This window comes from Heterostelium album (genome assembly GCF_000004825.1).
Source record: "Heterostelium album PN500 unplaced genomic scaffold PPL_scaffold8, whole genome shotgun sequence".
Taxonomy (NCBI): Eukaryota; Evosea; class Eumycetozoa; order Acytosteliales; family Acytosteliaceae; genus Heterostelium; species Heterostelium album.
In genome coordinates, this window is record NW_008805070.1 from 389,448 (window position 1) to 413,704 (window position 24,257).

The following is a 24,257-nucleotide window of genomic DNA, read 5'->3' on the forward strand; positions in this document are numbered from 1 at the left end:
GGTAATTTTATCAGTGTCAGGACACTGTTGCATGACAAGAACCCAACGTACTGTTAGTGAATAGATATTATCTACCTTCGCTGCCACTATTCTGTTTATAGAAATTCCAAGGATATCACCTAGATATTCTTTTGGATCGAAAGAAATAAGTCCAAATCCAGCGAATTCATAGGGATCCCTGGTAACTTCAAATGTTTCCAACTCGGTATATAATTTGAATATAATTTTACTGGTGACCGTCCAATTGTCCCTAAATCAAAATCATATTGTGATTCTGCCTCTGATACTTGTTCATTTACTGGCGTAATTCCAAGTATTGTTGACGATACAACAAGTAAGTGTAGTTTTTTGTAAATTAAATTCCAATATTAATCTTTTTCTATTTTTTCAAAAGTATTTACAACAGGAATGTTATATGAAGCATTTTATGATGTTCTAAATCCATCTGGTCTTTGTATGTATTTAAAATTAATATATAAAATTTTCTTTTCATATTTTTATTGTATTTAACATTGTTTTTTATTTTTAAATTTTTTAAAGTATTCAAAAAGATTGTTCCAGACAATACAATTGAAGATTTCTTGAATGGTCATGAAGGAAAGGTTTATGGTGTTCTAACTGGATATTTACACATGGATAATTCAATGAAAGTTAAATTCGGATTTGAAGGAAAGAATCTTGGATTCTCTTTGAGGATCAATGGTGTCAAATATTTGGATGTAGCTCAAACTAATAATTTTGATTTCCCATTTGAAATCTATTTAGTTTCTGGAGTTTCTCACCAAATTAATATTGTAAAGTATCTCAAAACTATTAAACTCTATATTAAAAATTTATAATTCATTTTCTGAATATCAAACAGAGTTCCAATTAGAAGCTGGTAAGTATAGAAAATTTAAATAGAATATTTCAAATATTTTACCAAAAATTAACAATTTTAAAAAATAGGTTTAGAAGTTTTAGGAGATTTCAAAGAAGAATTGATCGATTTCAAAGGTGGATTCTCACTTGATGGATCAATTGAAACAGCAAGAGATCAATCACAATCATCAACAAAAAATGTATTTGTGACAGAACTTAATTGTACAACAACATATATTGAAATGGATGAAAAAAGAATAAAATTCCATCCAATGTTCTTGAAAGATCTTGCAACAATCGAACAAAAATCAGATCTTTTGAAAATATTTGATAAATATGGAACATATTATTATTCAAGTGCATATATGGGTGGAAAGTTGGTTCAAATTTCAACAACCTCTGAAAGTATTGACACTGATGAAAAGAAAAGTAAATGGAGTATTGCTGCTGAATTAACATTTGGTGCCTCTGCAAAGTAAGTAATTCTTTTTTTAAAATATACAATTTAACATGAGAATTGCATTTCTTTAAAAACAAATAAAGTAAACTCCAAATACTAATAGAAAACTAATATTGGTGGCTAATTAAATTGGTTTATTCAATCTCTTTTGGTTCAATCTCTAATGATGTGTTTGGTAAATATTCCCCATTAAATTCCTTTTCGGTTGGTTGTATGGTAACTAAAGCTTTTGTGTGTGGAGACAACATACCGATCCATTTTCCTTTTTCTGTAATGTAGTTCTCTTCGTGGGGTGTCATTTTCATTGCATCGATTCTCTTTGCTTTTTTGTTTTTGACAAACTTGATGACTGTGATGATGGTTGCTGTAATAATTAGCGCCAGTACAGACCCCACGATTGAGAATACAATCGTTGTGTTGGAGGGTCGTGATGAAGGTGAATCTTTGGTTGGTGTTGGTGTCACTGTTGGTGGCAAAGTAACATAGCCTACCAATGAGAACCTAGTATAAATATATGGGTCACGGTAGTAGGTATCCGCATTGAAAATTGGAACTTTCTCATATATGCTGGTGTCGTTGGAGAATGAAAAATAGGTAACTCTATTACTAATGGTGATATTGTCAGTGGTCCTATCCAACTTTGCGAATTTAATAAGTGGAATTTCAAATCCATCCACAATCGATGAAAAATTATAATTGATAAAAATCGATGAAGTGAATTGATAATATGGAATAGTATTTAACGAAACTATATAAAAATAAAGAGAATATGAATATTAGAGCAGATCGTTTGAATAAATATTTAAATATTACCTTGTGTGAAGATATCGTTTGTATGTAAAGTAAAAGTAAAGGTGGTTAATGTATCTGAATAGAAATCAGTATCTATAGTCAATGAATTGTTTAAAACTACACTGCTGTTTAAAATCTGAATTGAATTGAACCCAGCAATATAGTTGCAAAATGGCGTGAATTTTGAACGGTCAAAAATAAGATTGTGAGCTATTATATTACAAGTATCTTGGGTAACTCCATCACTGTCAATTATTCCATAAAAATAAACATTGGAAGTTGTAAAGGAGAAATTATTCGACGTACGTATGTATCCTTTTAGAGAGATAGTTGATTCAATAAAGGTGGTCTGTACATAAAGAATAATCGAGATTAATACGGAATTAAAATAATATTATCGTTTGAATAATTATATACCATGTTAAAAAAATTATTATAGCTGAAGCTTTTGAGGGAGATATTGGTATTTACCAAAACTCCACCGATTCCAACGTTATTGTTTTCATATAAATTTAAATTGATGGACATTGCTGGAGTATAACTCATGAGGTACTCAATGGTTAGAGTGGAGTTATAGAGATCGGCATCAAATAAATAGGTTGGTATATAAACATATCGGTTGAATGTATTGAGCGAAATACTTGAGTTTGATAGTAGTATGTGTGAATAGACCGATACACTCGATGTCCAATAACCAACATTTAAATTGGAATTTAGTAGTCTTAAGCTGTGCAATCCAGTATAGCTGTACACAGGGATACTTATTGTCGAATCGATCATATCTATTGGAGCATAATCCTGTTGAGAGAGTGAATGAAACAATTAGAAATTCAAGATAGTACCATTATCTTATAGCTAGGAACTAACTTACATCGACCAGCCAACTTTGAAAAGAGAGATTTGTACAATTTAAAATCCGAAGATTTGACGAACTGCCATCAAAACCTGGAATCGTTTGAGAAACGTTCTCGATAGTCAGAAAACTATTAGAGCGAGAGTGTATCCTTGATAGTCCAGATTGGTTGGAAATCAAGACATTTGAATTGTACAAATAAATATCAAAGTACTCTGTCATATCGGAATTCGTAGATATATTTGCCGTAACATTATTGAGGTTCACACTAGATAAATATTCAACCTATATTTTAATAAGAAACCAATTAGATATTCTATTAACTATTCAGATAGTTTTCTCTGATATGAATAGCTACTTACTACAAATAGTAATGGTGTCATAAAAATTGTATCTGAAATCGATAGAACTGAATTGGTTTGCACTATTATTGTGTCGTTGAAGAATATGGATCTATTGATTGCTAGTGCTGTGTAGATATTTGAAAAGTCCTTGCGGTCTGCTCCCAGAACAAATAGATAGACTTGGTCGAAAAAATTGGTGTTGGTCATTGTGTGCTTCGATCTCGAGATACTGTAATTGAGCTTATTGTTAATGCTAACATTGTTCCAAATTACATTGGAGGCTGTATAATACAAGGGTATTGGATTCGGTGGGTTTGGTGGATCTGAATTCACTCTAATCTCAACATTGACAGACAATGTCGAATTTTCTAATGTGAAACTACTACCTATAATACTTAAACTATTCATCGATAAATGACTACTTGTCACATTGAATGTTGAAATTGACTATTTATAATTATTATTCTCCAATAAGTTATATTATCTAGATTACATTTCTTTTTTTTAGTATTTACATACACTTAAATAAAATTGATAAATATTGACATTTGAAGAAACAATAGTGGTATTGGACCATTGTGAGATTGCTAAAGATTGTAAATTTACATTTGAATTGTTTTCTGTTGTTTGTTTATAGTTTTAAAATTAAAAATATTAATATATTAAAGGTATTGAACAGATATATTGTTTCGTTTGCTTATTTATACACTCACTTATTAATAAAGTTGAATAAAATAATAATTGTTGGGAAGATTGAAATGTAAGAGTTGATGGTGCATTAAATACGATATTCGATTGATGAAAATATATATCTTGTATGTACAGGTCGATAGGTGGTGAAGATGGTTGCGATTCAAAGAGAATCGGAGTGATCTGACTGATTGTCTTTTGATCGGAACCAAAGTAGGTATAGTTGGAATTGGCCGACTGCTTGGTCTCACCTGCTATCAGGTTTCCTTTGAAATCGGTGAATGTAGAATCGCATTGCACTCCATCTTCACTGAATCGAAAGTAAACCGATCCATTTCGTAGATCTATATCTTCAAATGAAGTGTCGCCGATTGCAACACCACAATAAATAGATAATAATAGTAATCGTAGAAAAACTAATATCAATTGATTTTTATTCATCTATAAATAAAGTACAAATGTATATATATCTATCTATTTATTGTGTGTTGTTTTTAAAATTAAAGGTACTAAAAACCTTTTTGGGTTTTGTTGGATGTTTTATTAAAAAAAAAAAATTGATCAAAAACAATTCCTTTTTAAGGATTGTGATTGTGGTGTTGATTAATCACACCAAACTTAAATCTGATTTATGACTCTAACAACAGCCAAGGTCAAGAATATGTGGGTAGAAAGAGAAAGAAGACAAGGATTTGAACCAAACCAAAAGAGATAGGATTAACTATCATAAAAATTAATAGAGTAATTAAATCATCTATTTTCATTATTCTTTTGAATTTTAAATTAAAATAAATCCAAATGGTATATAATTCTAAATTATCAGAAATAGTTTTATTCCTAATAATATGAGGAAGTTATATATGAATATTTATTTTTGTTTTTTTCTTATCATGTTTATTATCATTATTTCTTCCTAATATTGACTTTGTGCAATGATTGCATTTTAAATGTTTATTACATAAATGATTATTTAATATTCAATGAAAAAAAATTTTTTGATCAATTAGTCTTTAGGATTTAACCAAAAAAAAAAACAAAAAATAGATATAGATAATAATAATAATAAAAATGAGTGAAGGAAGAAAGAAAAGAGCAAGTGCTACACCAGCATCACCTAAACCCAATGTTGAGTTGATGGAACAACTCACACAGATATCGATTCCCATTATATTGCCACCATCATACAAACCAGAGGCAAAGTACGAGAAATATGTAAATCAACTAGTCGGAAAGATAATTATGTCTGCTGCACTCATATCAAAGATACCTGGTCCTAAATTAAAGAATACATTGTAATTATAATGTTATTACTTTGTTTTATGATAGTTTAGTTACTAATGATTCAATATTGTCTATTTATTCATTGTATATACATAAATATATATTTATAGATTGTCACAAAAAGGATTACTTATTAAATTTAATGAAACAATACAGATATGTGATGCTATTGCAAAAAATAATCTTCATTTAGAACTTGTTAGTGTTTCTGGTACAAAATGTAGGTTGTTGTTTAAACATAGATCAATCACCACAAATACAAACTATTGTTTGCAACATACTAATCAAGCATATCTTTATAAAGATGTTATTACAACTGTTAAAGAGAGATCATATTACGGAGTAAATACGAATTTAAGTGTAGGTGGAGGTATTATTATAGTTGTTTTAGAAAAAGTTATTTTAGTTGCATTGTAAGTGTTTAAATTATGTTAACAAAGATCTTTTCGATATTCTAATAGCATCATTTACATTAATAATCATTATATTAGATTCCCTGCTTCAGTATTACCAGCAGAATCGATACCTTTTGTAGAAAACTTTGTATCAAGCACAATCATTAGTTAGTTAGATACTAAAAAATAAAATTTAAAAGAAAAAATAAATGTACATATGCAAAGTTAGGATGATGATGATGATGTTTTGTTTAAAAAATACATGTTGTTTAATAAATATTTTAGTTTAATATTCCCTTTTGTTTTTGTAAAGTAAAGAAAAAGAAATTTTAGAATTGTTTGTTGTTGTTGTTGTTGTTGTTGTTGTTGTTGTTGTTGTTGTTGTTGTTGTTGTTGTTGTTGTTGTTGCTAATGAGTGAGTATTTGAATGATGATTTCGAAATCTTCAAACTGGTGGAGTTGGTAATGGTCTTCCTCTTGATGGGAATACTTTTGTTGCAGAAGTAGCTGTTGTTGTTGTTGTTGGTGCTGCTGTGGTAGTAGGTGTTGGATTTACAGGTGTAGGCGTTGCTGTTGTTGGTGGTGTCGGCAATGGAGCTCCTGGTTTTCTTATTGGTAATGGTCCGTTTGATAGTTTTCTTGGAGGCATTACATTGGATGCTGTTGTTGCTGTTGTTGTTGATGTAGTTGTTTCGTTAGAGTCAGATGATGTTGGTGCTGAAGCAATTGGTGCTATTGGTTTGGTTAATGTGTTTCTTCTTGGTGGTAATGATACAGGTGGCTGTTGTTGTTGTTGCTCGTTTAATTCATTAGATGGTTGAACATTATCGACACCATTGGCTGTTGATAGAGTTCTTTTTGCAACAAAAGGTGGAGTTGGTCTGAGAATTTCGCTATTCGATTTTCTAGATTCCGATGAAGGTGGCGGTACTGCCTCTGTGGTAACTGGTGCTGCTGGTGCTGGTGTTGGTAATGGTCTACCGCTGCTGCTGCCACCAATGATCTCGCTACCACTTGTTCTCTTTGGATTGACAAGTGGATTAGATGGTCTTATTATCTCGCTACCACTATGACTGGCTTGGTTGGGTGTTGAAACTTGTGGTTTGGCAGCAGAGATGGGTGGTTTTCTAATGGGTGCTGTTGCAGTTGGTGTAGTATTCTCTGCACTCTTTCTCTGTGGTTGAGTTGGTAGTGGTGGTGTTTGTGTTGTTGGATTGAGTGGAGCTCCATTGTTGAGATCAGGTGTAATTGGTTTGGGTGGTGTGTTTTTTCTTAAGGGAGGAGGTTTCATGAAGGGTTTGTTTGGTCCTGCCATGCCAGATGAACCTGTTGAGTTGGAAAGAGGGTTCTTTTGTTGCTCTATTATGGCTTTGAGTTGTGGTTGTGTTGGTGGTGGTGGTTGTGAATAGGTACGAGAGGTACGTGGTGGAACGGGTGGTGCAATTTCACCGTTGCTCTGTGGTTGTTGCTCCGCGGATTGGAGCTGTGAAATATTGGTTGCAGATTGGTGTTGGTATGGTGGTAGTGTCGTTGGTGCGGGTGGTGTTGGTGTGAGAACGACACCACCTTCATTCTTGGATCTGCGATTCTGAATGAGTGACGATGCAGATGGCGCAGATTGTGGCGATGTGGTCGGTGCTGGTGGTGTTGGTGTCAGTGGAATCGTGTTGTTTTTCATGGAGATGGTGTTGGATCGTCTCGAACCATTCTCAGAGGCACTCATCAATCTGGGAGGAGGACCACCAACAATCGGCAGTGCAACCTTTGACTTGGTAATCAAGTAGGGTTCAGACTGTGCACGATTCAAATTCTTCTCCTCTTCGGCGAGTATCTTTTCCTTGGTATTTTGTTCTTTCATGGTCTTGACTTGATCGGATGGCTTGATTGCCAAGTGCTTCAAGCGACGCAGTGTTCCACCGATGGAATGGCTACGACCGGAATGATGACTCGCTCCAGCTCCACCGTCAGCATCACCACCACTCATCCGCGACTCACTCGTCTTCTTCTTGCCATTGATATCCAACAGTTTCTGGAATGTATTGGAACGTGACAGTTGTGGAGAGGAAGAAGCAGGTTTAATTCCGCCGGGAGCAGGTGAACTTTCATCCTTCTTTTCATTCATCGAAATAAAATCAAAACAAAACAAACAAACTCTTACAGGTTTATGTTTTTTCACATGAGGCAATAACTTTTTACCTGGACTACACGATCCACATACAACTTTTCCACAATTTCTACAATGATGCTAGCATAAATTAAAAACAAAAAAAAAAAAAAGTCAATTAAATTTATTATATTATTTATCATTTCTAAAATACATACTCTTCTATTTATAACAGTGAAATGATCATTACAAAACATGCACTTGTTTGCTTCTTTGTCGGGCACCCAAACTGGTACCTCAGTTGACTCTAAATCATGTATATTCTGTGATTGATTTTCACTAACTAAAAATTATCAAAACCGAGTAGGTAAGTAAATAAAAGAAAGATTCTTTTACATATTATATATATATATATATAAAACAATTTACCAAATTTAATTGATAATAATTTGAAATCCTCTAACCAATTGTTCTTTTCTTTTGGTGTTTCGGTGTAAACAGTGAATGACTTTTCAGTGGAACTAATGATTTGGAATGCATTCTTTTGATTCTCTTTGTCTTTGAGATCCTTGATTTTGATATCGTTCAGATTCATCATACGATGGAAGGTATAGGAGGTCGGTGCATCTCTATTATTCACATAGGGACCTACCACTGTAGATCCACTGCTGTTCGGTGTCGTACTGACACTAGTATAAATCAAAATATCCGAAAACATAAAGAACCATCTCGATTTCGGTACTTTTCTACAAACTTTCATCATTGAACCTTCTCTAACAAATACACGTGAATCTGTTATAATCTAAAGAAAGTTTATAAAAATATATTAAGACAATTAATTAGTTATTATTATTATTATTTTGTTACTATTGTTCGATTGTTCTTGTTGTTTGATTAGTTAACATACTCTTGGACCTCCAACCAATTCATTTTGAATCTTTTGTACTTTTAACTTATTTTCATGCTTTCTAATCTCCTCATTGAGAATCTTTGTCGTCGAGGAAATCATCTCGAGTGCATCTTTTATGTCGTTGTAGTCTACATGCTCTTGCTCTGTTTGCTCCAATATATCTTGTAACAATAATTTTATTCTTGGCATTCTTTGTACTGGCATAATCTAAAATAGTTTAATTAGATTAAATTACAAGTTAGTTAAAAACAAAACTATTGTATTTGTATTGTATTGTTGTTGTTGATTCAAAACTTACTAAATAAGATGGTAGATCTAATTTCTTACTATTGATATCTCTAACTTGTTGAAGAAAAGAAACAAAACTTGGTTTCTTTTCATTTAGTTTACTGATGAGTTCGATTGCATCACCATGATTCTTTCCATACTGAATGTAATCTTGATATCTGGTTCGCCTCGATAAAAACGGTCTTCCTACATTCTCCGATCCACTCTCCAGTATCTCGACCAAGTCAGCCAATACCTCCTCACTCAAATCCTTGATTTTCTCAATACAAGAGAATATCGATACAATATATTCTGTCTCCAAAACAGCTGGTCTATTATTTCTCAATGGATCCAAATATATCTATATTGTTTTGTTTTTTAATATTAATACTGTGTCTGTTCATTTTTAAATTCATTATTATTACTTACTTGTATAACAGTATTCAAATGATTTAAATAATTTCTTTCGGAACTGATAACTTCTTTTACCAGTTTATTACGATGTGTGTCTGTCTCTACGATTTCCTCTGGCAGACTACCTATGCTGCTGAGATCGATACTCTCAGAGATTGCATTGTTTGATTCTGTCTCTTGTCGAAAGTTGACTTCACCACTTGAATTTATTGATGCAACTTCGCCTATTTCCAACTGTCCAGAATCACCGACTGCTATAGCTTCATCATAATAAACTTCTGTAGATTGTTGAACTGTTTGTTGTTGTTGTTGTTGATGTTTCAATTCATTCTCATAATATTCATCTTGTTGTTGTTGTAATTTTTCATAATCCTCTTGCTCGTAATAATAATCTTGCTGTTGTTGCTGCAGTTGTGTATCATGCTGTAGAGGTTGTCCATTCTCATCATATTGATAATATTCTATATTATTTTCATCATAATATCCAACATCGCTATGTTGCTGGTGATATTCCTGTTCATGCTCTTGTGCCTGTGCTTGTACTTGTTCATGTATATCTTCCATATTTTATAATTTTACTAAAAAAATTATAAATAAATTACAAAATATCTAATAAAATATAAAAATAAATATATAAACGTTTTTTTTTTGTTACTTTTTATAAATAAATAAATAAATAAATAAATAAATTCTTTCGTTATATTTTAATTATTAATATAAATATTATATATTTATCTCAATTAATAAGAATTGAGTTTTGTTTTGTTTTTTTTTTTTTCTTTTAAAATTAATTATAAATTATAAATTAAACAATGAATGTTAATTGTGTGTTTGTGTATTATGTTTGTTGTCTCTATCTTTGCAAAACCTGTTGTTGTAATTGGTTGTTGTGAAGTGTGTGTTTTGTTTTATAAAGAGTGTCAAAAATTTAAACTAATTAATTTTTGTTCATATTAAAAAATCTATTAATTAATTTTTTAAAAAATGGCAAAAAATTTTAAAAATTCGAATATTATGATATTTTTGATCAGATCGATCCCATGGAATAAAAATACCATGGGAAGATTGCAAATAACAATTCAATCTTTGCATTATTATTTGTAAATAATGAGAAAATATTTTTTTTTGAATTTTTAATTTTCTTAAAAAAAACAAAAACAAAGTAATAAAAAATATCAATAGATATTATTATTTTAATTTTTAGAGGTTTTATTGTATTATATTTATAAATTTTTAACAAATATTTTGGTTTAAAGGAAAAAATATATTTTATTTTTTTTTTAGGGAAAAATATTATTATTATTATTATTTTGAAATTAAAATTATTATTATGTCTTTGTTTCGGTTCTCTCGTAACAAAGATGATTCCAAAGTGATTGATGTGCTGGTGGTGTGACAGTACCATCTAAATTCATAAATTCATGTACAAAGAATACTGTAAATCTGTAGAGTTTCTTTGTTCCAGTGTTGACAGAGTTGAATTGTCGACAGACGTAACGTCCAGTCTCAAGACGGAGTGAATCCGCTCCGAATGCGTTGTATCCGTTCTCCCAGAATTTGAACCAACGATGGTTACCGTAGGTGGTGTCGAATGGCACTGGTTTCTCGAAATCGACTTTGTAGTTGACTCGTGTTGCCAGCTCGTGGAATGCGTTGTCTTTGAACAGCTCGACCTGTGTTCCGTCGTCGAGTTCACCGTGAATGGCGTGCCACCAATGCGATTTTGGTGGTGCTGGACTGAACATGTTCCAACCCTGATCGAAACGAATGAGGAACGCCAGTTGTTGATAACGGAAGTGCCAGCCTGGAATTTGGTGGTGGAAAATGTTGAGATTGTAACCGAGTACCAAGTAGAAGAGGAATGCGCAGACGACGTTGGTGTAGATCGAGTAGATACGGTGGGCTGGACGACGTGGACCTCTACGACGAACATAGATAGATGGACGTTTGGTCTGTTGTTGTGAGGCTTGCGACTGGCTGTGGCAGTATTGGAAGATGGTGGAGACGACGTTGGTGACACCGATGGGTACTTTGGCGCACAACCAAGCGAGCCAGAAGAGGAGTGGCGACTTGCTGCAGAGATGATTGAGGGCGGCGAGATTTCTACGACGCACACCGTTACCATCGATCGAGACGAACCAATCGTCTCCCAAGAGACGCTTGTGTTTGTGTGAGGATTCGTCGTCGCTGGCGAATGGGGTGGTGCTTACTGTGGTCATTGATTGTTCTTCTGGCATCTTGTCGAGTGGTGCATAGGTGGCGCACGATGGCAAAACAAAGAATGTCTTCATTATCAAAGTTAGATATTGTGAGAGTGGTGAGCTGGTGTTGTAGAAAACACGTACGGCGCGTTGTCCACGCATCAATTTACGCTCACAGAAATCAAAGGTGTAGTCCCAAACGAATGGTGGGAAATTGCATGTCTGTGCAAAGAAAGTGACCCAGAAGAAAAGTCCGAGACGCAAACACGAAACGAAACCGGCGTGTAGCGCCATGAATCCAACAGCACCGAGCAGACGACAGTAGTCAGTGTAGACTGGCGAGAACCAAAAGAGTGGTCCGATCAACTCCCACTTGGCGACGGCAATGGTGAGTAACTTGAGAGTGGTACGGAAGGGTAGAATCCAACGAGCAAACGGTGTCTGGAAGTAGTCGAGCGAGATGGCGTAGAAGGTTGCCTCACCATTGGCCCACTCCTCACCAGACTTGTGGAAGAACGAAGCGATATACATACAGGACATCTGTAGCAATACACACATAGTGGCGAAAGAGATGAAACGATAGCGATTGGGGTCGAGTGGTTTCTTGCTGACGGACGCGATTGAGGTCGGCGACGACGACGAGCTGTCGGGCATCGATCCGACAATCTCAATGGGTGCGTCATCGTTCTTCTTGCTGTCGTCGAGCGAAGTGTTGGTGTCGACAATCTTCTCGTGGTCTATGAGTGGCACCGAGTCGTCGTCCTTTCCAGCGGAATCTTTTGGCTGTGAGAAGTTCCAGTTGTCAACCGAGTAGAACTCTGCAGTCGGCAAGAACATACAGAAGAACAACATCAAACGGAAGTAGACATCACCACCGTGACCGATGACTCCAACGTATGACTGGAGCGAGATAGTCAATGCCCAAGTGAGGAAAGTCATTAGTTTGGTACGGAAACCGATGGCCATGCAGAAAGCAATCCAAGTGTGGATGAGGAAAATGATGAGTTGCGCTGTCCAACTGGTGTTGACAATGTGTATTGGGAAGAAGTAGTTGCTGCTGTAACGCGAGACAATCAATGAACGTGGGAAGAGACCTTCCTCTGTGTACAACACAAAGAGATCACCCATACGCTCGATATTATCACCAATCACACAACAAGCCATTGTGAAACGGAAGAGCGCAATCGAACGCAGATCCATACCTGCCATCATAACAAAACGCTGCCATAAAAATCTAATCGTATCTTTAGAGGTCAGAGTGGACCATAGATCCTGTCTTTTAAACCTTAATTTACCCATATTTTCATATATTTATAATTATAATATAATATGAAATAATATATAAAAAAAGGTATTTGTTTTGTTTTGTTTCTCTTTTTTTTTTTTGATTAAACTATAACTACTCTAGCTAACTTGATTATCAAAAAAAAAGAAAAGAAAAGAAAAGAAAGAAAACAAAAGATTATCTCTTATATATTAGTAATGTTATAAATATTGCTACTATTATTATTATTATTAAAAAAGTAATATAAAAGTTTATAAATTGTTTAGGTGGCAGTGGGTGTAGGTGTGATACATTGAATGTTCGAGTCTAAGGTCTGTGAATTTTTCTTTTAATTTTGACAAAATAAAATAAAAATAAAACAACAACAAAAAATGATATGATATTAGCAGATAGCAGTTCAGTTTGGTTAATGCGAAGAAAAGAAAAGATTGGTTTTAAAAAAAAACACCACACAATTTCAATATTGACGACGTTTTTTTTTTTAGAAAAGAGTGGAATGAAATGATGGAGTTGACTCGAGATAACTTTTTTTTATGAAATTTTGCAAAAAAAACTAAAAGAGAAAAATATCTAAACTTATCACAAAGAGGGGTAAGAGTGGGTGTTTTCTGTCTTGTTCTTGGTTTTAGTTTGAAAATTGTCTTTGCAACGTTGAAAAAAAATACCAAATTAAGATTTTATGTGGTCATTGGGTTGGATGATTTTTGGACCAACAACATAAAAAAAACAAGCAAACAAAATCGTGGTGAAATTAGAACATATGTGGAGAGCAATCACAATCTTTCATTGCACGCCAATGTATAAAATATGAAACACACAGAATAAAGAAAAAGACATCCACAAATCAGTCAATCATTAAGAAATCAAGAGTATCGATGTATTTTGTTTTTTTTTTGTTTTGCTTTTTTGTTTGTCGATGACCTTTGATTTTGTGGTTTGTGGATTGTGGATTGGACAGATATCAATCCAGATTTAGCTAGACTGACTCCTTGATAAACAATAGCAGTAAAAAATCTAACTTGGTTACACATTATGTTTATGTCATGATATGTTTCACAGAAGAATGGCAAAATTGGTGATGTAAATATTATTTGTCAATGAATTCAATACTTACAATAAAAAACAAATTATAAAACTATTAATAAATAAATATTTATTATTATATATAATATGTATAAGTATAAATAAACAAATGAAGAGCTAATTTGTCAACAAACAAATAAAATAGTCATTAAAAAGAAAAAAGAAAGTCAACTTTGTGTTTTCACATATATACAAATTGGTTTTTTTTTTTTGATTGATATGTTAAGTATTAATTAAACAAAGATAACAGTAGCGGTGGAGGTGATAGCTAGCGGTCTTTTGTTACTGTATGCCATCAACTCACAATTATAGTAGTATGAAAAGTAACATAGGTGTTGTGATTTATTCTAACATTGTAATACACATACACACTACAAAATAAAAAATAAAAATGAAAATCAATAAATAAATATAAATACACGACGTAGATTTAATATTGTAATTTTAATGTGTGTGTTTATTTTAGTGGCTATTTGTTACAGTGAGTGTAAGTGGTAGATTAGATTAACAACAACAACTATGATGGTGATGGTGATGATGTTGAAAAACAATGAGATAAGTGAAAAACAAAAAAAAAAAAAAGGAGGGAGAAGAATAATATAATATATGTGTTGCTTTTACTTACCATATCATTAAAAAAAAAAAAAAACAAAAGTTTAAATTAAATAGTCTAATGGAAGAAGAGATTTGACTTACTATTTTATTATGTTGTTTCTATTTCTTTCTTTTCTGTTCTGTTCCTTGTTATTTTTTATTATTATTATTTATTATTATTAATGTAACATTAAACAAAAGTAAATTAAAAGGGAATTGGAAAATGTGTAAAAGAATTTCTTTGACTTTAATTTAAAGTAAAACAACCGATAAGGTGATATCAACTATTAATTTTTTTACTTTATCAAAAATTACACACACACACAAACCCAACACACAAATAATACAGAAACACACCATGTGAACAAATTCAACACCATAAATATATTTCAAATATTAAAATGATGTTGTTTAATTTAATTATTTAAAAAAATATTTCTTTTTCTTTATTTTATTAATTAATTTGAATAGAATTTCAATTCTGATTTTAGTCTTTCATTTTTATCTTTAAAAATACTATTAATATTGTTGTTGGTATTATTACTATTGTTTTGTTTAATCAAATAATCAAGAGTTTCCGAATAGCATTGGATATCATCTTTTTGGTGATAGTAATCATTTCTATAGAAATAATTGCTAAATAATTGTTCTGCTTCTCGATATTTTCTGAAATGAGTTAAGCATTTTGCAATAATAATATTATTGTCAATGAAAACCCATGGGAGCTCATTAGCTGGTGATTCTTCATTTTTATCTTTCCCTTGTTTATCGTACAGCTCTATTGATTGTCTCGCACAACTGATGGCTTCTTCAAATTTTCTTTTATCGTACATAATGTTTGCTTTGAGATTCATAACCACTTCATTCAGATGATTATCATTGTTGATGATGATCGAATTAACCAATTCCAATGATTTCTCTTTTTCATCATTTCTATAGAGTCGTTTCGCTTCGATTAACATCTTTTCCGGTTGCTTGGATGATCTCTTATTCAAATGTTCGTCCTCCATTTCACGAATTATCCTTGTAAGATCTATACCAATTTGTTTAAGATGTTCAAGTTCATTGGGATCTCCTTTGACTTTCTCTAAAAACATCGAGACAAATCTGTCCATTATCAACAAACTTGTTTCTTCTGGCTGATCGCTATTCAATACACTTTTAACAAAGTTGGAATACGATTGCAATCGCTCTCTCGATGTCTCAATCTCACACCAATTGTTATCCAACTGCTGCTTGATTTCACTGAATTTATCTAGCCTATTTCCAAACTCTTCAAAGTTGTAATTGTATAAAACTCTATTAACTAAATACCTAATCATAAAGACACTATATCCATTTAAGGCTTCTCCACTGTTTCTCTTCAATAAAGCCAATATATTGTCGAACTGTTTAGAATCTACATCAGTTGTACTTCCTTTGTTGATCAATGATATATAGTTGAACAAAAGATAAAGTAGATCTTCATTTCCAGCCAACTTCAATCTAATTGATTCATTCTCCTAAATTTAAAATTAGAATTACTTGTTCAACTATTGAACTTTCATTTAAAAATAATTTACTTACAGAAAGTTGACGTTGTGCTTCACTGTTATCGATTGCGTTATACAAAAAATTTTTGATAATAAATTTTTGGAGAAGATCTATGTATTTGATTGCTTCCGTATCGTTCTCATCGATGGTCATTGGATCGATCGATGCCAATGATTGTTTATAAATATCGTAGAGGAAAGAACCTCCAACATTTGTCAATATACACTTTACACCGATGTGATTGAATTTAATTGACTCGATGGTAGTGAGAACGGTAGTTCTGGCAAACATCAAAAAGTCTAGACTATCCAAACGGTCGACGTCAGAGTCATCACGCTCCTGCTTTGAGAAAATAAGATGACTGATAATCGTTGACAAAACATCGTAGTCAAAATGGTCAAGTAACATGTTTGAATGATCCCACTTTTTAAATGTTTGATAATATCTGATCAACGGTTTGATATTTGATTCTATCGAGTGTTTGACTTCATCATCCTTCAAGTTCTTGGTTAACTCTTCAATCGACCTTGAAAAGAGTTCAATTGATTGAAATATACTACCTCTTTCCAATTGATACTGGGCATCCCCTATTAATTTCTCAAAACTAGTTAAATTACTTTCAATTTGATATTTAATTTGTAAAGATAATAAAGATGTTGAATTTAAATCTATCTTAATATTATCATTGATATTGTTGTTGTTTAAAATAAAATTATTACTATTGGAATAGGATCTTAATATAAAACAATTTTTGTAAACATTTATGGATGTTAAATAAAAAAGTCTTTTATTATAAAAATTAGTAATATAAGTGATCGATTTATTATATTTGAACATTGTTGTTGATTAAAAAAAAAATAGACCAAAAAAAACACTGCACTCCCTTTAAAAAAAAAGAACAATTAAATTTGTCAAAAAAAAAAAAATCTTTTAAAATTAAACCAGATTAAAATTTGTTTAATCTTTTTAATTTTTGTGAGTGATTATCGAATACATGAATATCTTGATATTCTTTTACAATATAAAATCTTTTTTTATTTTCTGATTCTGGACATGATTGAGGAAAATACCAGGTTCCTAATGTTTAACAACCAACATATTATTAACTAAAATTTCCAGTAATTTATTATTTTCCTATGGATTTATTTAAAGGGAATAATAGGTTTTTTTTTAATATAAACAATAATAGTGTAGTATTTTTATTTGTCAATGATTGATTGGATCGATTCCTTTCGAAGTATTTTAAAATTCTCTTCTATTCTCGTTGTGATCTGTTTGTAGTAACTCTTTTTTAGTAGGTCATTGTCGATGTCAGACTGTGAGGTGCTCTTTGCATTCTTGTTGGTGGTGTCAATGCGTCGATCGGATTTGAATGCCTGGATGATATCTTCGCAGTCGAATGGTTGACCAACAAAGAATTCCAGGTGCTTACCGATGCGTGGTATTGGTGGTTTGCCAAGTGGCATCGATTGTTCGAGTCCACGATGATAGACCGGTAGTATCAGTGGTGACAACGCGCTCTCTGCCACCATACGACCGACACCCCACTTGAAATACAACAACTCTTTGTCCTGGTTGACTCTGCCCTCTGGAAATACATGCACCCACTGACCTTCCGATAGTCTGTCAATGGCGAAATCGATTGCTTCTTGATAGATTCCATTTCCTCTAATTGTTTTAACCTATAAACAGCATAATCAGTTAGTCAATTAACACTAGTTTTATATATATATATATATATATTTAATAGCATAAATATATTACATACACATTTACCTAAATTAAAAAAATATGAATACAAATCGTTGGTGTATAGGATATTTGATGCACCCAATGTCCATCTCATGTTTTGTGGTTTACTGCCGATGTCCCAACCCAGATTTCCCCACATGATTGGATCATCTAGATTCGCAATATGGTTGGACACTGTTATTATTGGTCTTAGTGAATGAGAATATTTATCTATATTATTACTATTGTTGTTGTTGTTGCTAATGATATTATTATTATTATTTTGTTTATTTAATTGATTTATTTGCTGTTTTGAATCTTTTTTAAAATATTTATATCGAATGCTCTTTGATTCATTATTGTATCTATTATCTCCCAGTTGTGTAGTTTAACTTTATTCAAATTTAGCCATCCTCTGCAAATCAAGCCAACCGTCTTGAAAATCAGTTGACTAACAACTACAGGTTTTGGATTATACATGTATATTATTATCTGTGTTATCTATATTCTATATCTATGAAAAACCTAGATCTTATCTATTTGATTAGTTTTGGTTTAATTTAAATATAAATATTAACAAATCTGAAACAAAAAAAATAAAACAAAAAGCAAACAAACAACTGGTCATCATAATGATCTTCATTTTGCAAATAAAATAAAAATAAATTAAAATAATAATAACATACATGTTTATGATGTGTCTCTTTCTAATCTAGACAACTTGTATAATAAATGTATATTTATACTTGTCAATGGGTATATCACCTATATCGATGTTATGCTCAGAATTATCGAGTGGTTCCACTTCTCTTATATTCAAATTGATAGAGTTGTTTTCATGTACATCTAAATACAAGTTAACAAACCAAAATTGATTTAATATTAAAACAGTGTTAATATCTTTGGTAATTAATTGAATTGTTATTATTATCATCTTATAATACACATACGCATTGTCAATACAACATTTCCGTTTCTTGCGAATGAGGCATCTCTGTCTCTCTCTGATTCATCCAATGCCAATAGATACTTTGTTAAATTCTATTGAAGATTGATACAATCAATTAGTATTATTATAACTATAACAATGAAAAATAAAAAGTGTTTACCTACAATTATCTTTTGTTGTATGAATTGTGTGCTTAATGGTGGTCTTCAAAAAAAAAAAGAGATTAAAATTGAAATTCACAAGTTAATTTTGTTTATACACAAGGTTGGTATAATAGCATAACATACATTCTACTTGATAGCTTTGACATTAAATATTTACATTTATATAGTTTACCATTAAAGATATACAGTTTAATTGATTCATCTTTTTATTTCATCTATATTAGATTTGATAATTTGTTTTTTATTTTGATTCATTAATCCTATTGAATTATAGTTATAGAGACTCATATCACTATCATTATTATTATTATTATTACTGTCACTATTATTATTTAAAATCATCACGTAACATAGTCTATTACTTAATAACAGTAAAAAAAAAAACTAAAATAAAATAAAAAAAACATTGACTTCTGTGTACACTAGTTTTGTTTTAAATTTAATTTAATTTAATTTAATTTAGGATTAAATCTTTTATAATATGGAACTTTGTTTGTTTCTTTCAGTCTTCTGTAGGCTTCTCTTATGTGTCTTGGTCTTAGTGGTCCTATATTCTCATTCCATTCTTCCATTATACTTCTTGCTATAATATTTTTGTATAGTTGATGATGATGATGATGATGAGATTGATGTTTGGTTAATATTTGTTTACTTTGATATTGATTGATATTGATATTGATTTGATTAATATTTACCTGTTTCAACTATTTCACCGACGAATACTTTTGAGATACCTGCCATGATGATTGCAGATGTCTGGTTGACCGGTGTGGTGATGACACCTTGCATTACTTTCTTGACGTTGGCACGATTCAAACTGGAACGACGATAGAATTCGTAACGTGTTTGTTGTTCCTCTGTAAAGTGTGTGAATAGACCTTCGAGTAGTGTGGTATCTTCACGCTGGTGGGTGTCAGTCTCGTTTGCCAGTGCAACAGTTTCATCGTCATCGGCATCTTCATCGGCCTCCTCACCAACTTCCTCTTCGTCAACCTCTTCATCTTCTTCCTCCTCTTCCTCATCTTCCTCGTCTTCGTCTTCATCTTCGTCTTCCTCATCCTCGTCTTCCTCCTCGTCTTCATCTTCATCTTCATCGTCGTCATTGTCTTCGTTGTCTTCGTCGTCGTCGTCATCGTCGTCATCGTCACCGCCAGCAGCATCATCATCATTCTTCTTCTTCTTCTTTGTTGATGCCGACGTCTGTGCCAAAGGAGAACCAATTCGCTTCTTGCCAGTTTCCTTATCCTTTCCCAGAGGTGTACCGCCAGTCACACTGGTATCCTTTGCATTAGCAGCACTTGCTATCAAAGATGGTGGTGCAACGGTTGTAACCTCATCGTCATCGTCGTTATCCTTTTCTTTCTTCTTCTTCTTGGATGTCGATTCTTTCTTCTTTCCACCAGCACCACCGCCGCCAGGTGTAGTAGTAGCAGAGGAAGTATTGCCTGTCGAAGTTGTTGTTGTAGTAGTGCTTGTTGAAGATGTACTGATTGTACTTGTCGCCGATGAATCGCCACTAGTTGCAGCAGCAGCAGCAGAACCACCACTACCATCTTTCTTCTCTTTAGTAGTAGCATCTTTCTTTGCTTTCGGTTCTTTAGGTGTCTTTGGTGTCTTTGGTTCTTTGGGTGTTTTTGGTTCTTTAGGTGTTTTCGGTTCCTTCTTTGCTTTCGGTTCTTTCGGTGTCTTTGGTGTGGCAGGATCTTTCTTTGCTTTCGGTTCTTTAGGTGTTTTTGGTTCTTTTGGTGTCTTTGGTTCTTTCTTTGCTTTCGGTTCTTTAGGTGTCTTTGGTGTCTTTGGTTCCTTCTTTGCTGTTGAACCGCCAATACCACCGATTGACGGTGGTTCAACTATCGATGGTAATGGTGTCGTTACAGAAGACTGTACATTTTCAATAGGTTGTATTAAATTCTGTGAATCTGACATATATCTATATCTATAATTTCATAATAAATAAAAATAAAATAAAATAAATAAAACAAAAATGAACTCACATATATATTAATTTAAAGATTTGAAAAATAAAAAAAAATCCAAAACATCATTTATATATTTATATTTGTAGATGAGAGGAAGTTAAGTTAAAAGTAAATGTAATACTTTGATTACAATAAGTTTATAAAGTCAAACTTTTATTTATTTTATTTATATACATAGTTATTTAAAAAATTGTTGTTGTTGTTGTGATTGTGGTTGTTGATTATTATTGTTTGATATTAGCTGTAGTGGTCGACCGAATAACATTTGTAATTGTCCTTGTTGTTGATTGTTCATCATTTGTTGTTGTTGTTGTTGCTGATTGAAAAACATATTATTATTTTGTTGATTTTGTTGTAAATTGTTATTTTGCTGTCCTTGTTGTTGACTATTCATCATTTGTTGTTGTTTTAGCAATTGAAGTTGTTGTTGTTGTTTCAATTGTTGTTGTTGTTGTTGTTGAAGCAGTAAATATTGTTGTTGTAATTGTGGTGTCATATTTGCAAAAGCTTGACTGTTCACCGCAGCATTGGCATTATTAAATGTCTGATTCATCATTTGTAGTTGTTGGAATTGATTCTGTTGTTGTGGTGTCAAATTCATATTATTCATATTCATGTTCATCATATTCATCTGATTATTATTATTATTATTCATATTAAAACTCTGATTATTATTCATCATATTATTTCTATTTTGTTGAATAAAGTTTTGTTGTTGATTATTACCGATCATCATATTATTATTATTACTATTTATAATGTTATTGTTCATATTGTTATTATTGTTATTGAATCTCATCATATTGTTTGATTGTTGAGCTTGTAGTAGTTGTTGATTGTTCATCAATTGTTGTTGCTGCATCATATTCATGTTATTCATATTCATTTGATTTTGATTGACTGGTTTGTTTGTTACGATATCCATCATTTGTTGTTGTTGTTGTTGTTGCTGTTGTGCTAGTTGCTGTCTTTGTAATAGTTGTTGTTGATACTGCAATAATTGTTGTGGAACTTGTTGCTGTTGCTGTTGTTGTATTAATTGTTGTTGATGTTGATACATATTAAAGTTATTATTCATATTATTATTCATATTATTATTCAAATTATTATTATTATTAATATTGTTATTACTATTGTTATTCATATTATTATTATTATTATTGTTTTGAAATGACATTTGATTCAAAGTCTCTTGTATCTGATTAGATGTCATTGTCATTGTTTTCATGTTTGAAGAGGAATGATCAAGTTTTCTGAGAGATGCGTTCAGCTTTGGTTGTTGTTGTTGCTGTTGTTGACTGCTGTTAAGTTGCTGTTGTTGTTGCTGCACCGAGAGACCTTTGAGAAACTCTTGGAAGTTAACGATGTACTCAGAGAGTAAGATGTCTTCTATCTCGTTCAACATGACCAAGTCACGATCATCCTCTTCAAACACCTTCCTCTTGAACTCGTCTTTGTTCATACGATTGCCAGCAGCCAACTGTTGTTTTAGACTCTTGTTGTTGTTATTATTATTACTATTGTTACCGATACCACCACCTTGAGTCCAACGCTTCAAACTACTAAAGTCAACATCACGATCGCTAAACTGAGTACTCAAACTATCGAACTGCAGAGGTGGCATACCCTTCTCCTTTCTTCGATTCTGTATCCATGCAATCAATGATTTGATATAGGGAATGATAGCTGCAAACTGATGTGATTGTCTACTGTGAACTGTTGGAATATCACCTATATTATGCCATTTTATTCTCTATAATTCATTAGATAATCAAAAGAAACTAAGTATAATACATAAATATAATATAAATAGCTATAAACATACACTTATTTCATATCTTGTATGAGTTTCAAAGTCAACTTGTTCATCTACACCTACAACAATAAAGAACTTCTTTAATACACTAATGTTTGTTATTTAGTTAAAAATGATGAAATTAGTTTTAATTCTAATAATAATAATAATGATAATAACATACCCATGACTCTCTTTTTGAATGAAATCTTCTTTCTTTACTAATGGATAAACATCGTAACCAATCTCTTCGAACACTTCTCTTGATGCACTTTGTGTCTCTGTTTCTCCTTCTTTACCTTTACCTTTAGGAAATCCCCATCCCCACCATTGTTCTTTAACTAAAACCACCTTTTATCATATAGTAATTAAATATTAATAATCTTTTATACTCTCTATATCATCATTCACTCATATAATAATAAATATCAACACAATAAATATATATATGTAACAAATAAAACTCATATCATATCATTCTGTTAATTCTTTATGATTAACACCGACTATCTACATAGCATACTGTATTAAGTTATTAATCTATTTTTTTTTTTTTAATCATCAATTACCATCTATTTATCTATTTAGTAACAACATATCATCTACTTAGATAATATAATTGATCTATGTTTTATAAAAAGAATGTATATAACTTAAATACATCCAATTTAACATTGATTTGTTAGTTACCATAATAATGTTGACAATATTGAATGACAATTGTTATTTGTATTACAATATATATAATAACATTTAATAAAGATATACAATAATAAGTATCAAAGACAAATATCTACTCATACGAGTTAGTTAATGATTAACAAAAAAAAAACAAAACAAACAATAAATAAAATACTAAATCTATACTACCTTTGTCATATCCTTATTCAATATAATAGCACCATATCTAGGTATTAAACGTTTAAATGACTCAAATTTCTTCATCATGTCGCTGTATGATGTTGTATTTAAGAGTGCCTCATGCAATGGTGCAAGTCTCTCATTGCTCTTTAAAACTATAGTAACAATTAATTATTGAATAATATATATCGATTAATTATGTTGTGTCATGTTAGTTAAAGTTATAATATGTTACTTACTAAGCTCAGAGAAACTCTCTAAATCATGCTTTGGTAATCTTGGATTCTGAATGAGATGAATATCGATGTAATACCAGTATGCTTCCTCTATAAACATAAATAAATCTTCGAAAGATGTAAAATTTGATTCTGCTGGTATGAATGTATCTGCTAACGATGTTAAAATATCTGTTAACTCTTCAGATAGATTATTATCATTATTATTGTTATTGCTACTATTATTATTATTATTATTGACAGCACTTGTGGTAGTTGCGACTACAGATGTACTATTATTGTTACTGTTACTATTATTTACAACATTCGTTGTATTAGTATTCGTAGATACTTTTGAGACTGTTATAGCCGACATTTTCGTGATAGATATATATTTCTAATTATTACTGTGTTTGTAAATCAAATAAATAAATATTGATGATAAACTCTAAACACAAATAAAAATTAAATAAACTTTTTTTTTTTTTTTCGAAAA

The 24,257-nt window shown here is 31.7% G+C and overlaps 8 protein-coding genes across 8 annotated transcripts; 2 read left to right on the forward strand and 6 right to left on the reverse strand.

Annotated features, from left to right (window-relative positions):
• Window positions 1-408: 408 nt before the first annotated feature.
• Window positions 409-1,340, forward strand: PPL_07803 (uncharacterized protein; the record flags this gene model as incomplete). Its single annotated transcript, XM_020578637.1, has 3 exons — window positions 409-454; window positions 541-702; window positions 949-1,340. The coding sequence occupies 3 exons, from the start codon at window positions 409-411 to the stop codon at window positions 1,338-1,340; spliced, it is 600 nt and encodes a 199-aa protein (XP_020431506.1).
• Window positions 1,341-1,455: 115 nt separating this feature from the next.
• On the reverse strand, window positions 1,456-4,764 carry PPL_07804 (uncharacterized protein; the record flags this gene model as incomplete). The annotated part of the gene is made up of 7 exons (XM_020578638.1): window positions 1,456-2,069; window positions 2,135-2,462; window positions 2,585-2,911; window positions 2,985-3,251; window positions 3,584-3,757; window positions 3,830-3,897; window positions 4,704-4,764. 7 exons carry the CDS (start codon window positions 4,762-4,764, stop codon window positions 1,456-1,458), a joined length of 1,839 nt encoding a protein of 612 aa, XP_020431507.1.
• Window positions 4,765-5,068: 304 nt separating this feature from the next.
• Window positions 5,069-5,848, forward strand: PPL_07805 (uncharacterized protein; the record flags this gene model as incomplete). Its single annotated transcript, XM_020578639.1, has 3 exons — window positions 5,069-5,292; window positions 5,392-5,694; window positions 5,773-5,848. 3 exons carry the CDS (start codon window positions 5,069-5,071, stop codon window positions 5,846-5,848), a joined length of 603 nt encoding a protein of 200 aa, XP_020431508.1.
• A 273-nt stretch (window positions 5,849-6,121) lies between these two features.
• Window positions 6,122-9,935, reverse strand: gxcX (pleckstrin domain-containing protein; the record flags this gene model as incomplete). The annotated part of the gene is made up of 6 exons (XM_020578640.1): window positions 6,122-7,921; window positions 7,999-8,123; window positions 8,210-8,582; window positions 8,688-8,897; window positions 8,989-9,318; window positions 9,387-9,935. The coding sequence occupies 6 exons, from the start codon at window positions 9,933-9,935 to the stop codon at window positions 6,122-6,124; spliced, it is 3,387 nt and encodes a 1,128-aa protein (XP_020431509.1).
• A 764-nt stretch (window positions 9,936-10,699) lies between these two features.
• PPL_07807 (HTTM domain-containing protein) lies at window positions 10,700-12,871 on the reverse strand (the record flags this gene model as incomplete). Its single annotated transcript, XM_020578641.1, has 1 exon — window positions 10,700-12,871. The coding sequence occupies one exon, from the start codon at window positions 12,869-12,871 to the stop codon at window positions 10,700-10,702; it is 2,172 nt and encodes a 723-aa protein (XP_020431510.1).
• A 2,121-nt stretch (window positions 12,872-14,992) lies between these two features.
• On the reverse strand, window positions 14,993-19,057 carry PPL_07808 (lysophospholipid acyltransferase family protein; the record flags this gene model as incomplete). The annotated part of the gene is made up of 9 exons (XM_020578642.1): window positions 14,993-16,036; window positions 16,059-16,800; window positions 17,385-17,614; window positions 17,666-17,749; window positions 17,836-18,116; window positions 18,564-18,644; window positions 18,749-18,839; window positions 18,912-18,951; window positions 19,035-19,057. 9 exons carry the CDS (start codon window positions 19,055-19,057, stop codon window positions 14,993-14,995), a joined length of 2,616 nt encoding a protein of 871 aa, XP_020431511.1.
• A 303-nt stretch (window positions 19,058-19,360) lies between these two features.
• On the reverse strand, window positions 19,361-20,837 carry taf11 (transcription initiation factor TFIID subunit; the record flags this gene model as incomplete). The annotated part of the gene is made up of 2 exons (XM_020578643.1): window positions 19,361-19,494; window positions 19,607-20,837. 2 exons carry the CDS (start codon window positions 20,835-20,837, stop codon window positions 19,361-19,363), a joined length of 1,365 nt encoding a protein of 454 aa, XP_020431512.1.
• A 231-nt stretch (window positions 20,838-21,068) lies between these two features.
• PPL_07810 (mRNA decapping complex subunit 2) lies at window positions 21,069-24,137 on the reverse strand (the record flags this gene model as incomplete). Its single annotated transcript, XM_020578644.1, has 5 exons — window positions 21,069-22,643; window positions 22,716-22,794; window positions 22,870-23,036; window positions 23,553-23,701; window positions 23,786-24,137. The coding sequence occupies 5 exons, from the start codon at window positions 24,135-24,137 to the stop codon at window positions 21,069-21,071; spliced, it is 2,322 nt and encodes a 773-aa protein (XP_020431513.1).
• Window positions 24,138-24,257: the final 120 nt, after the last annotated feature.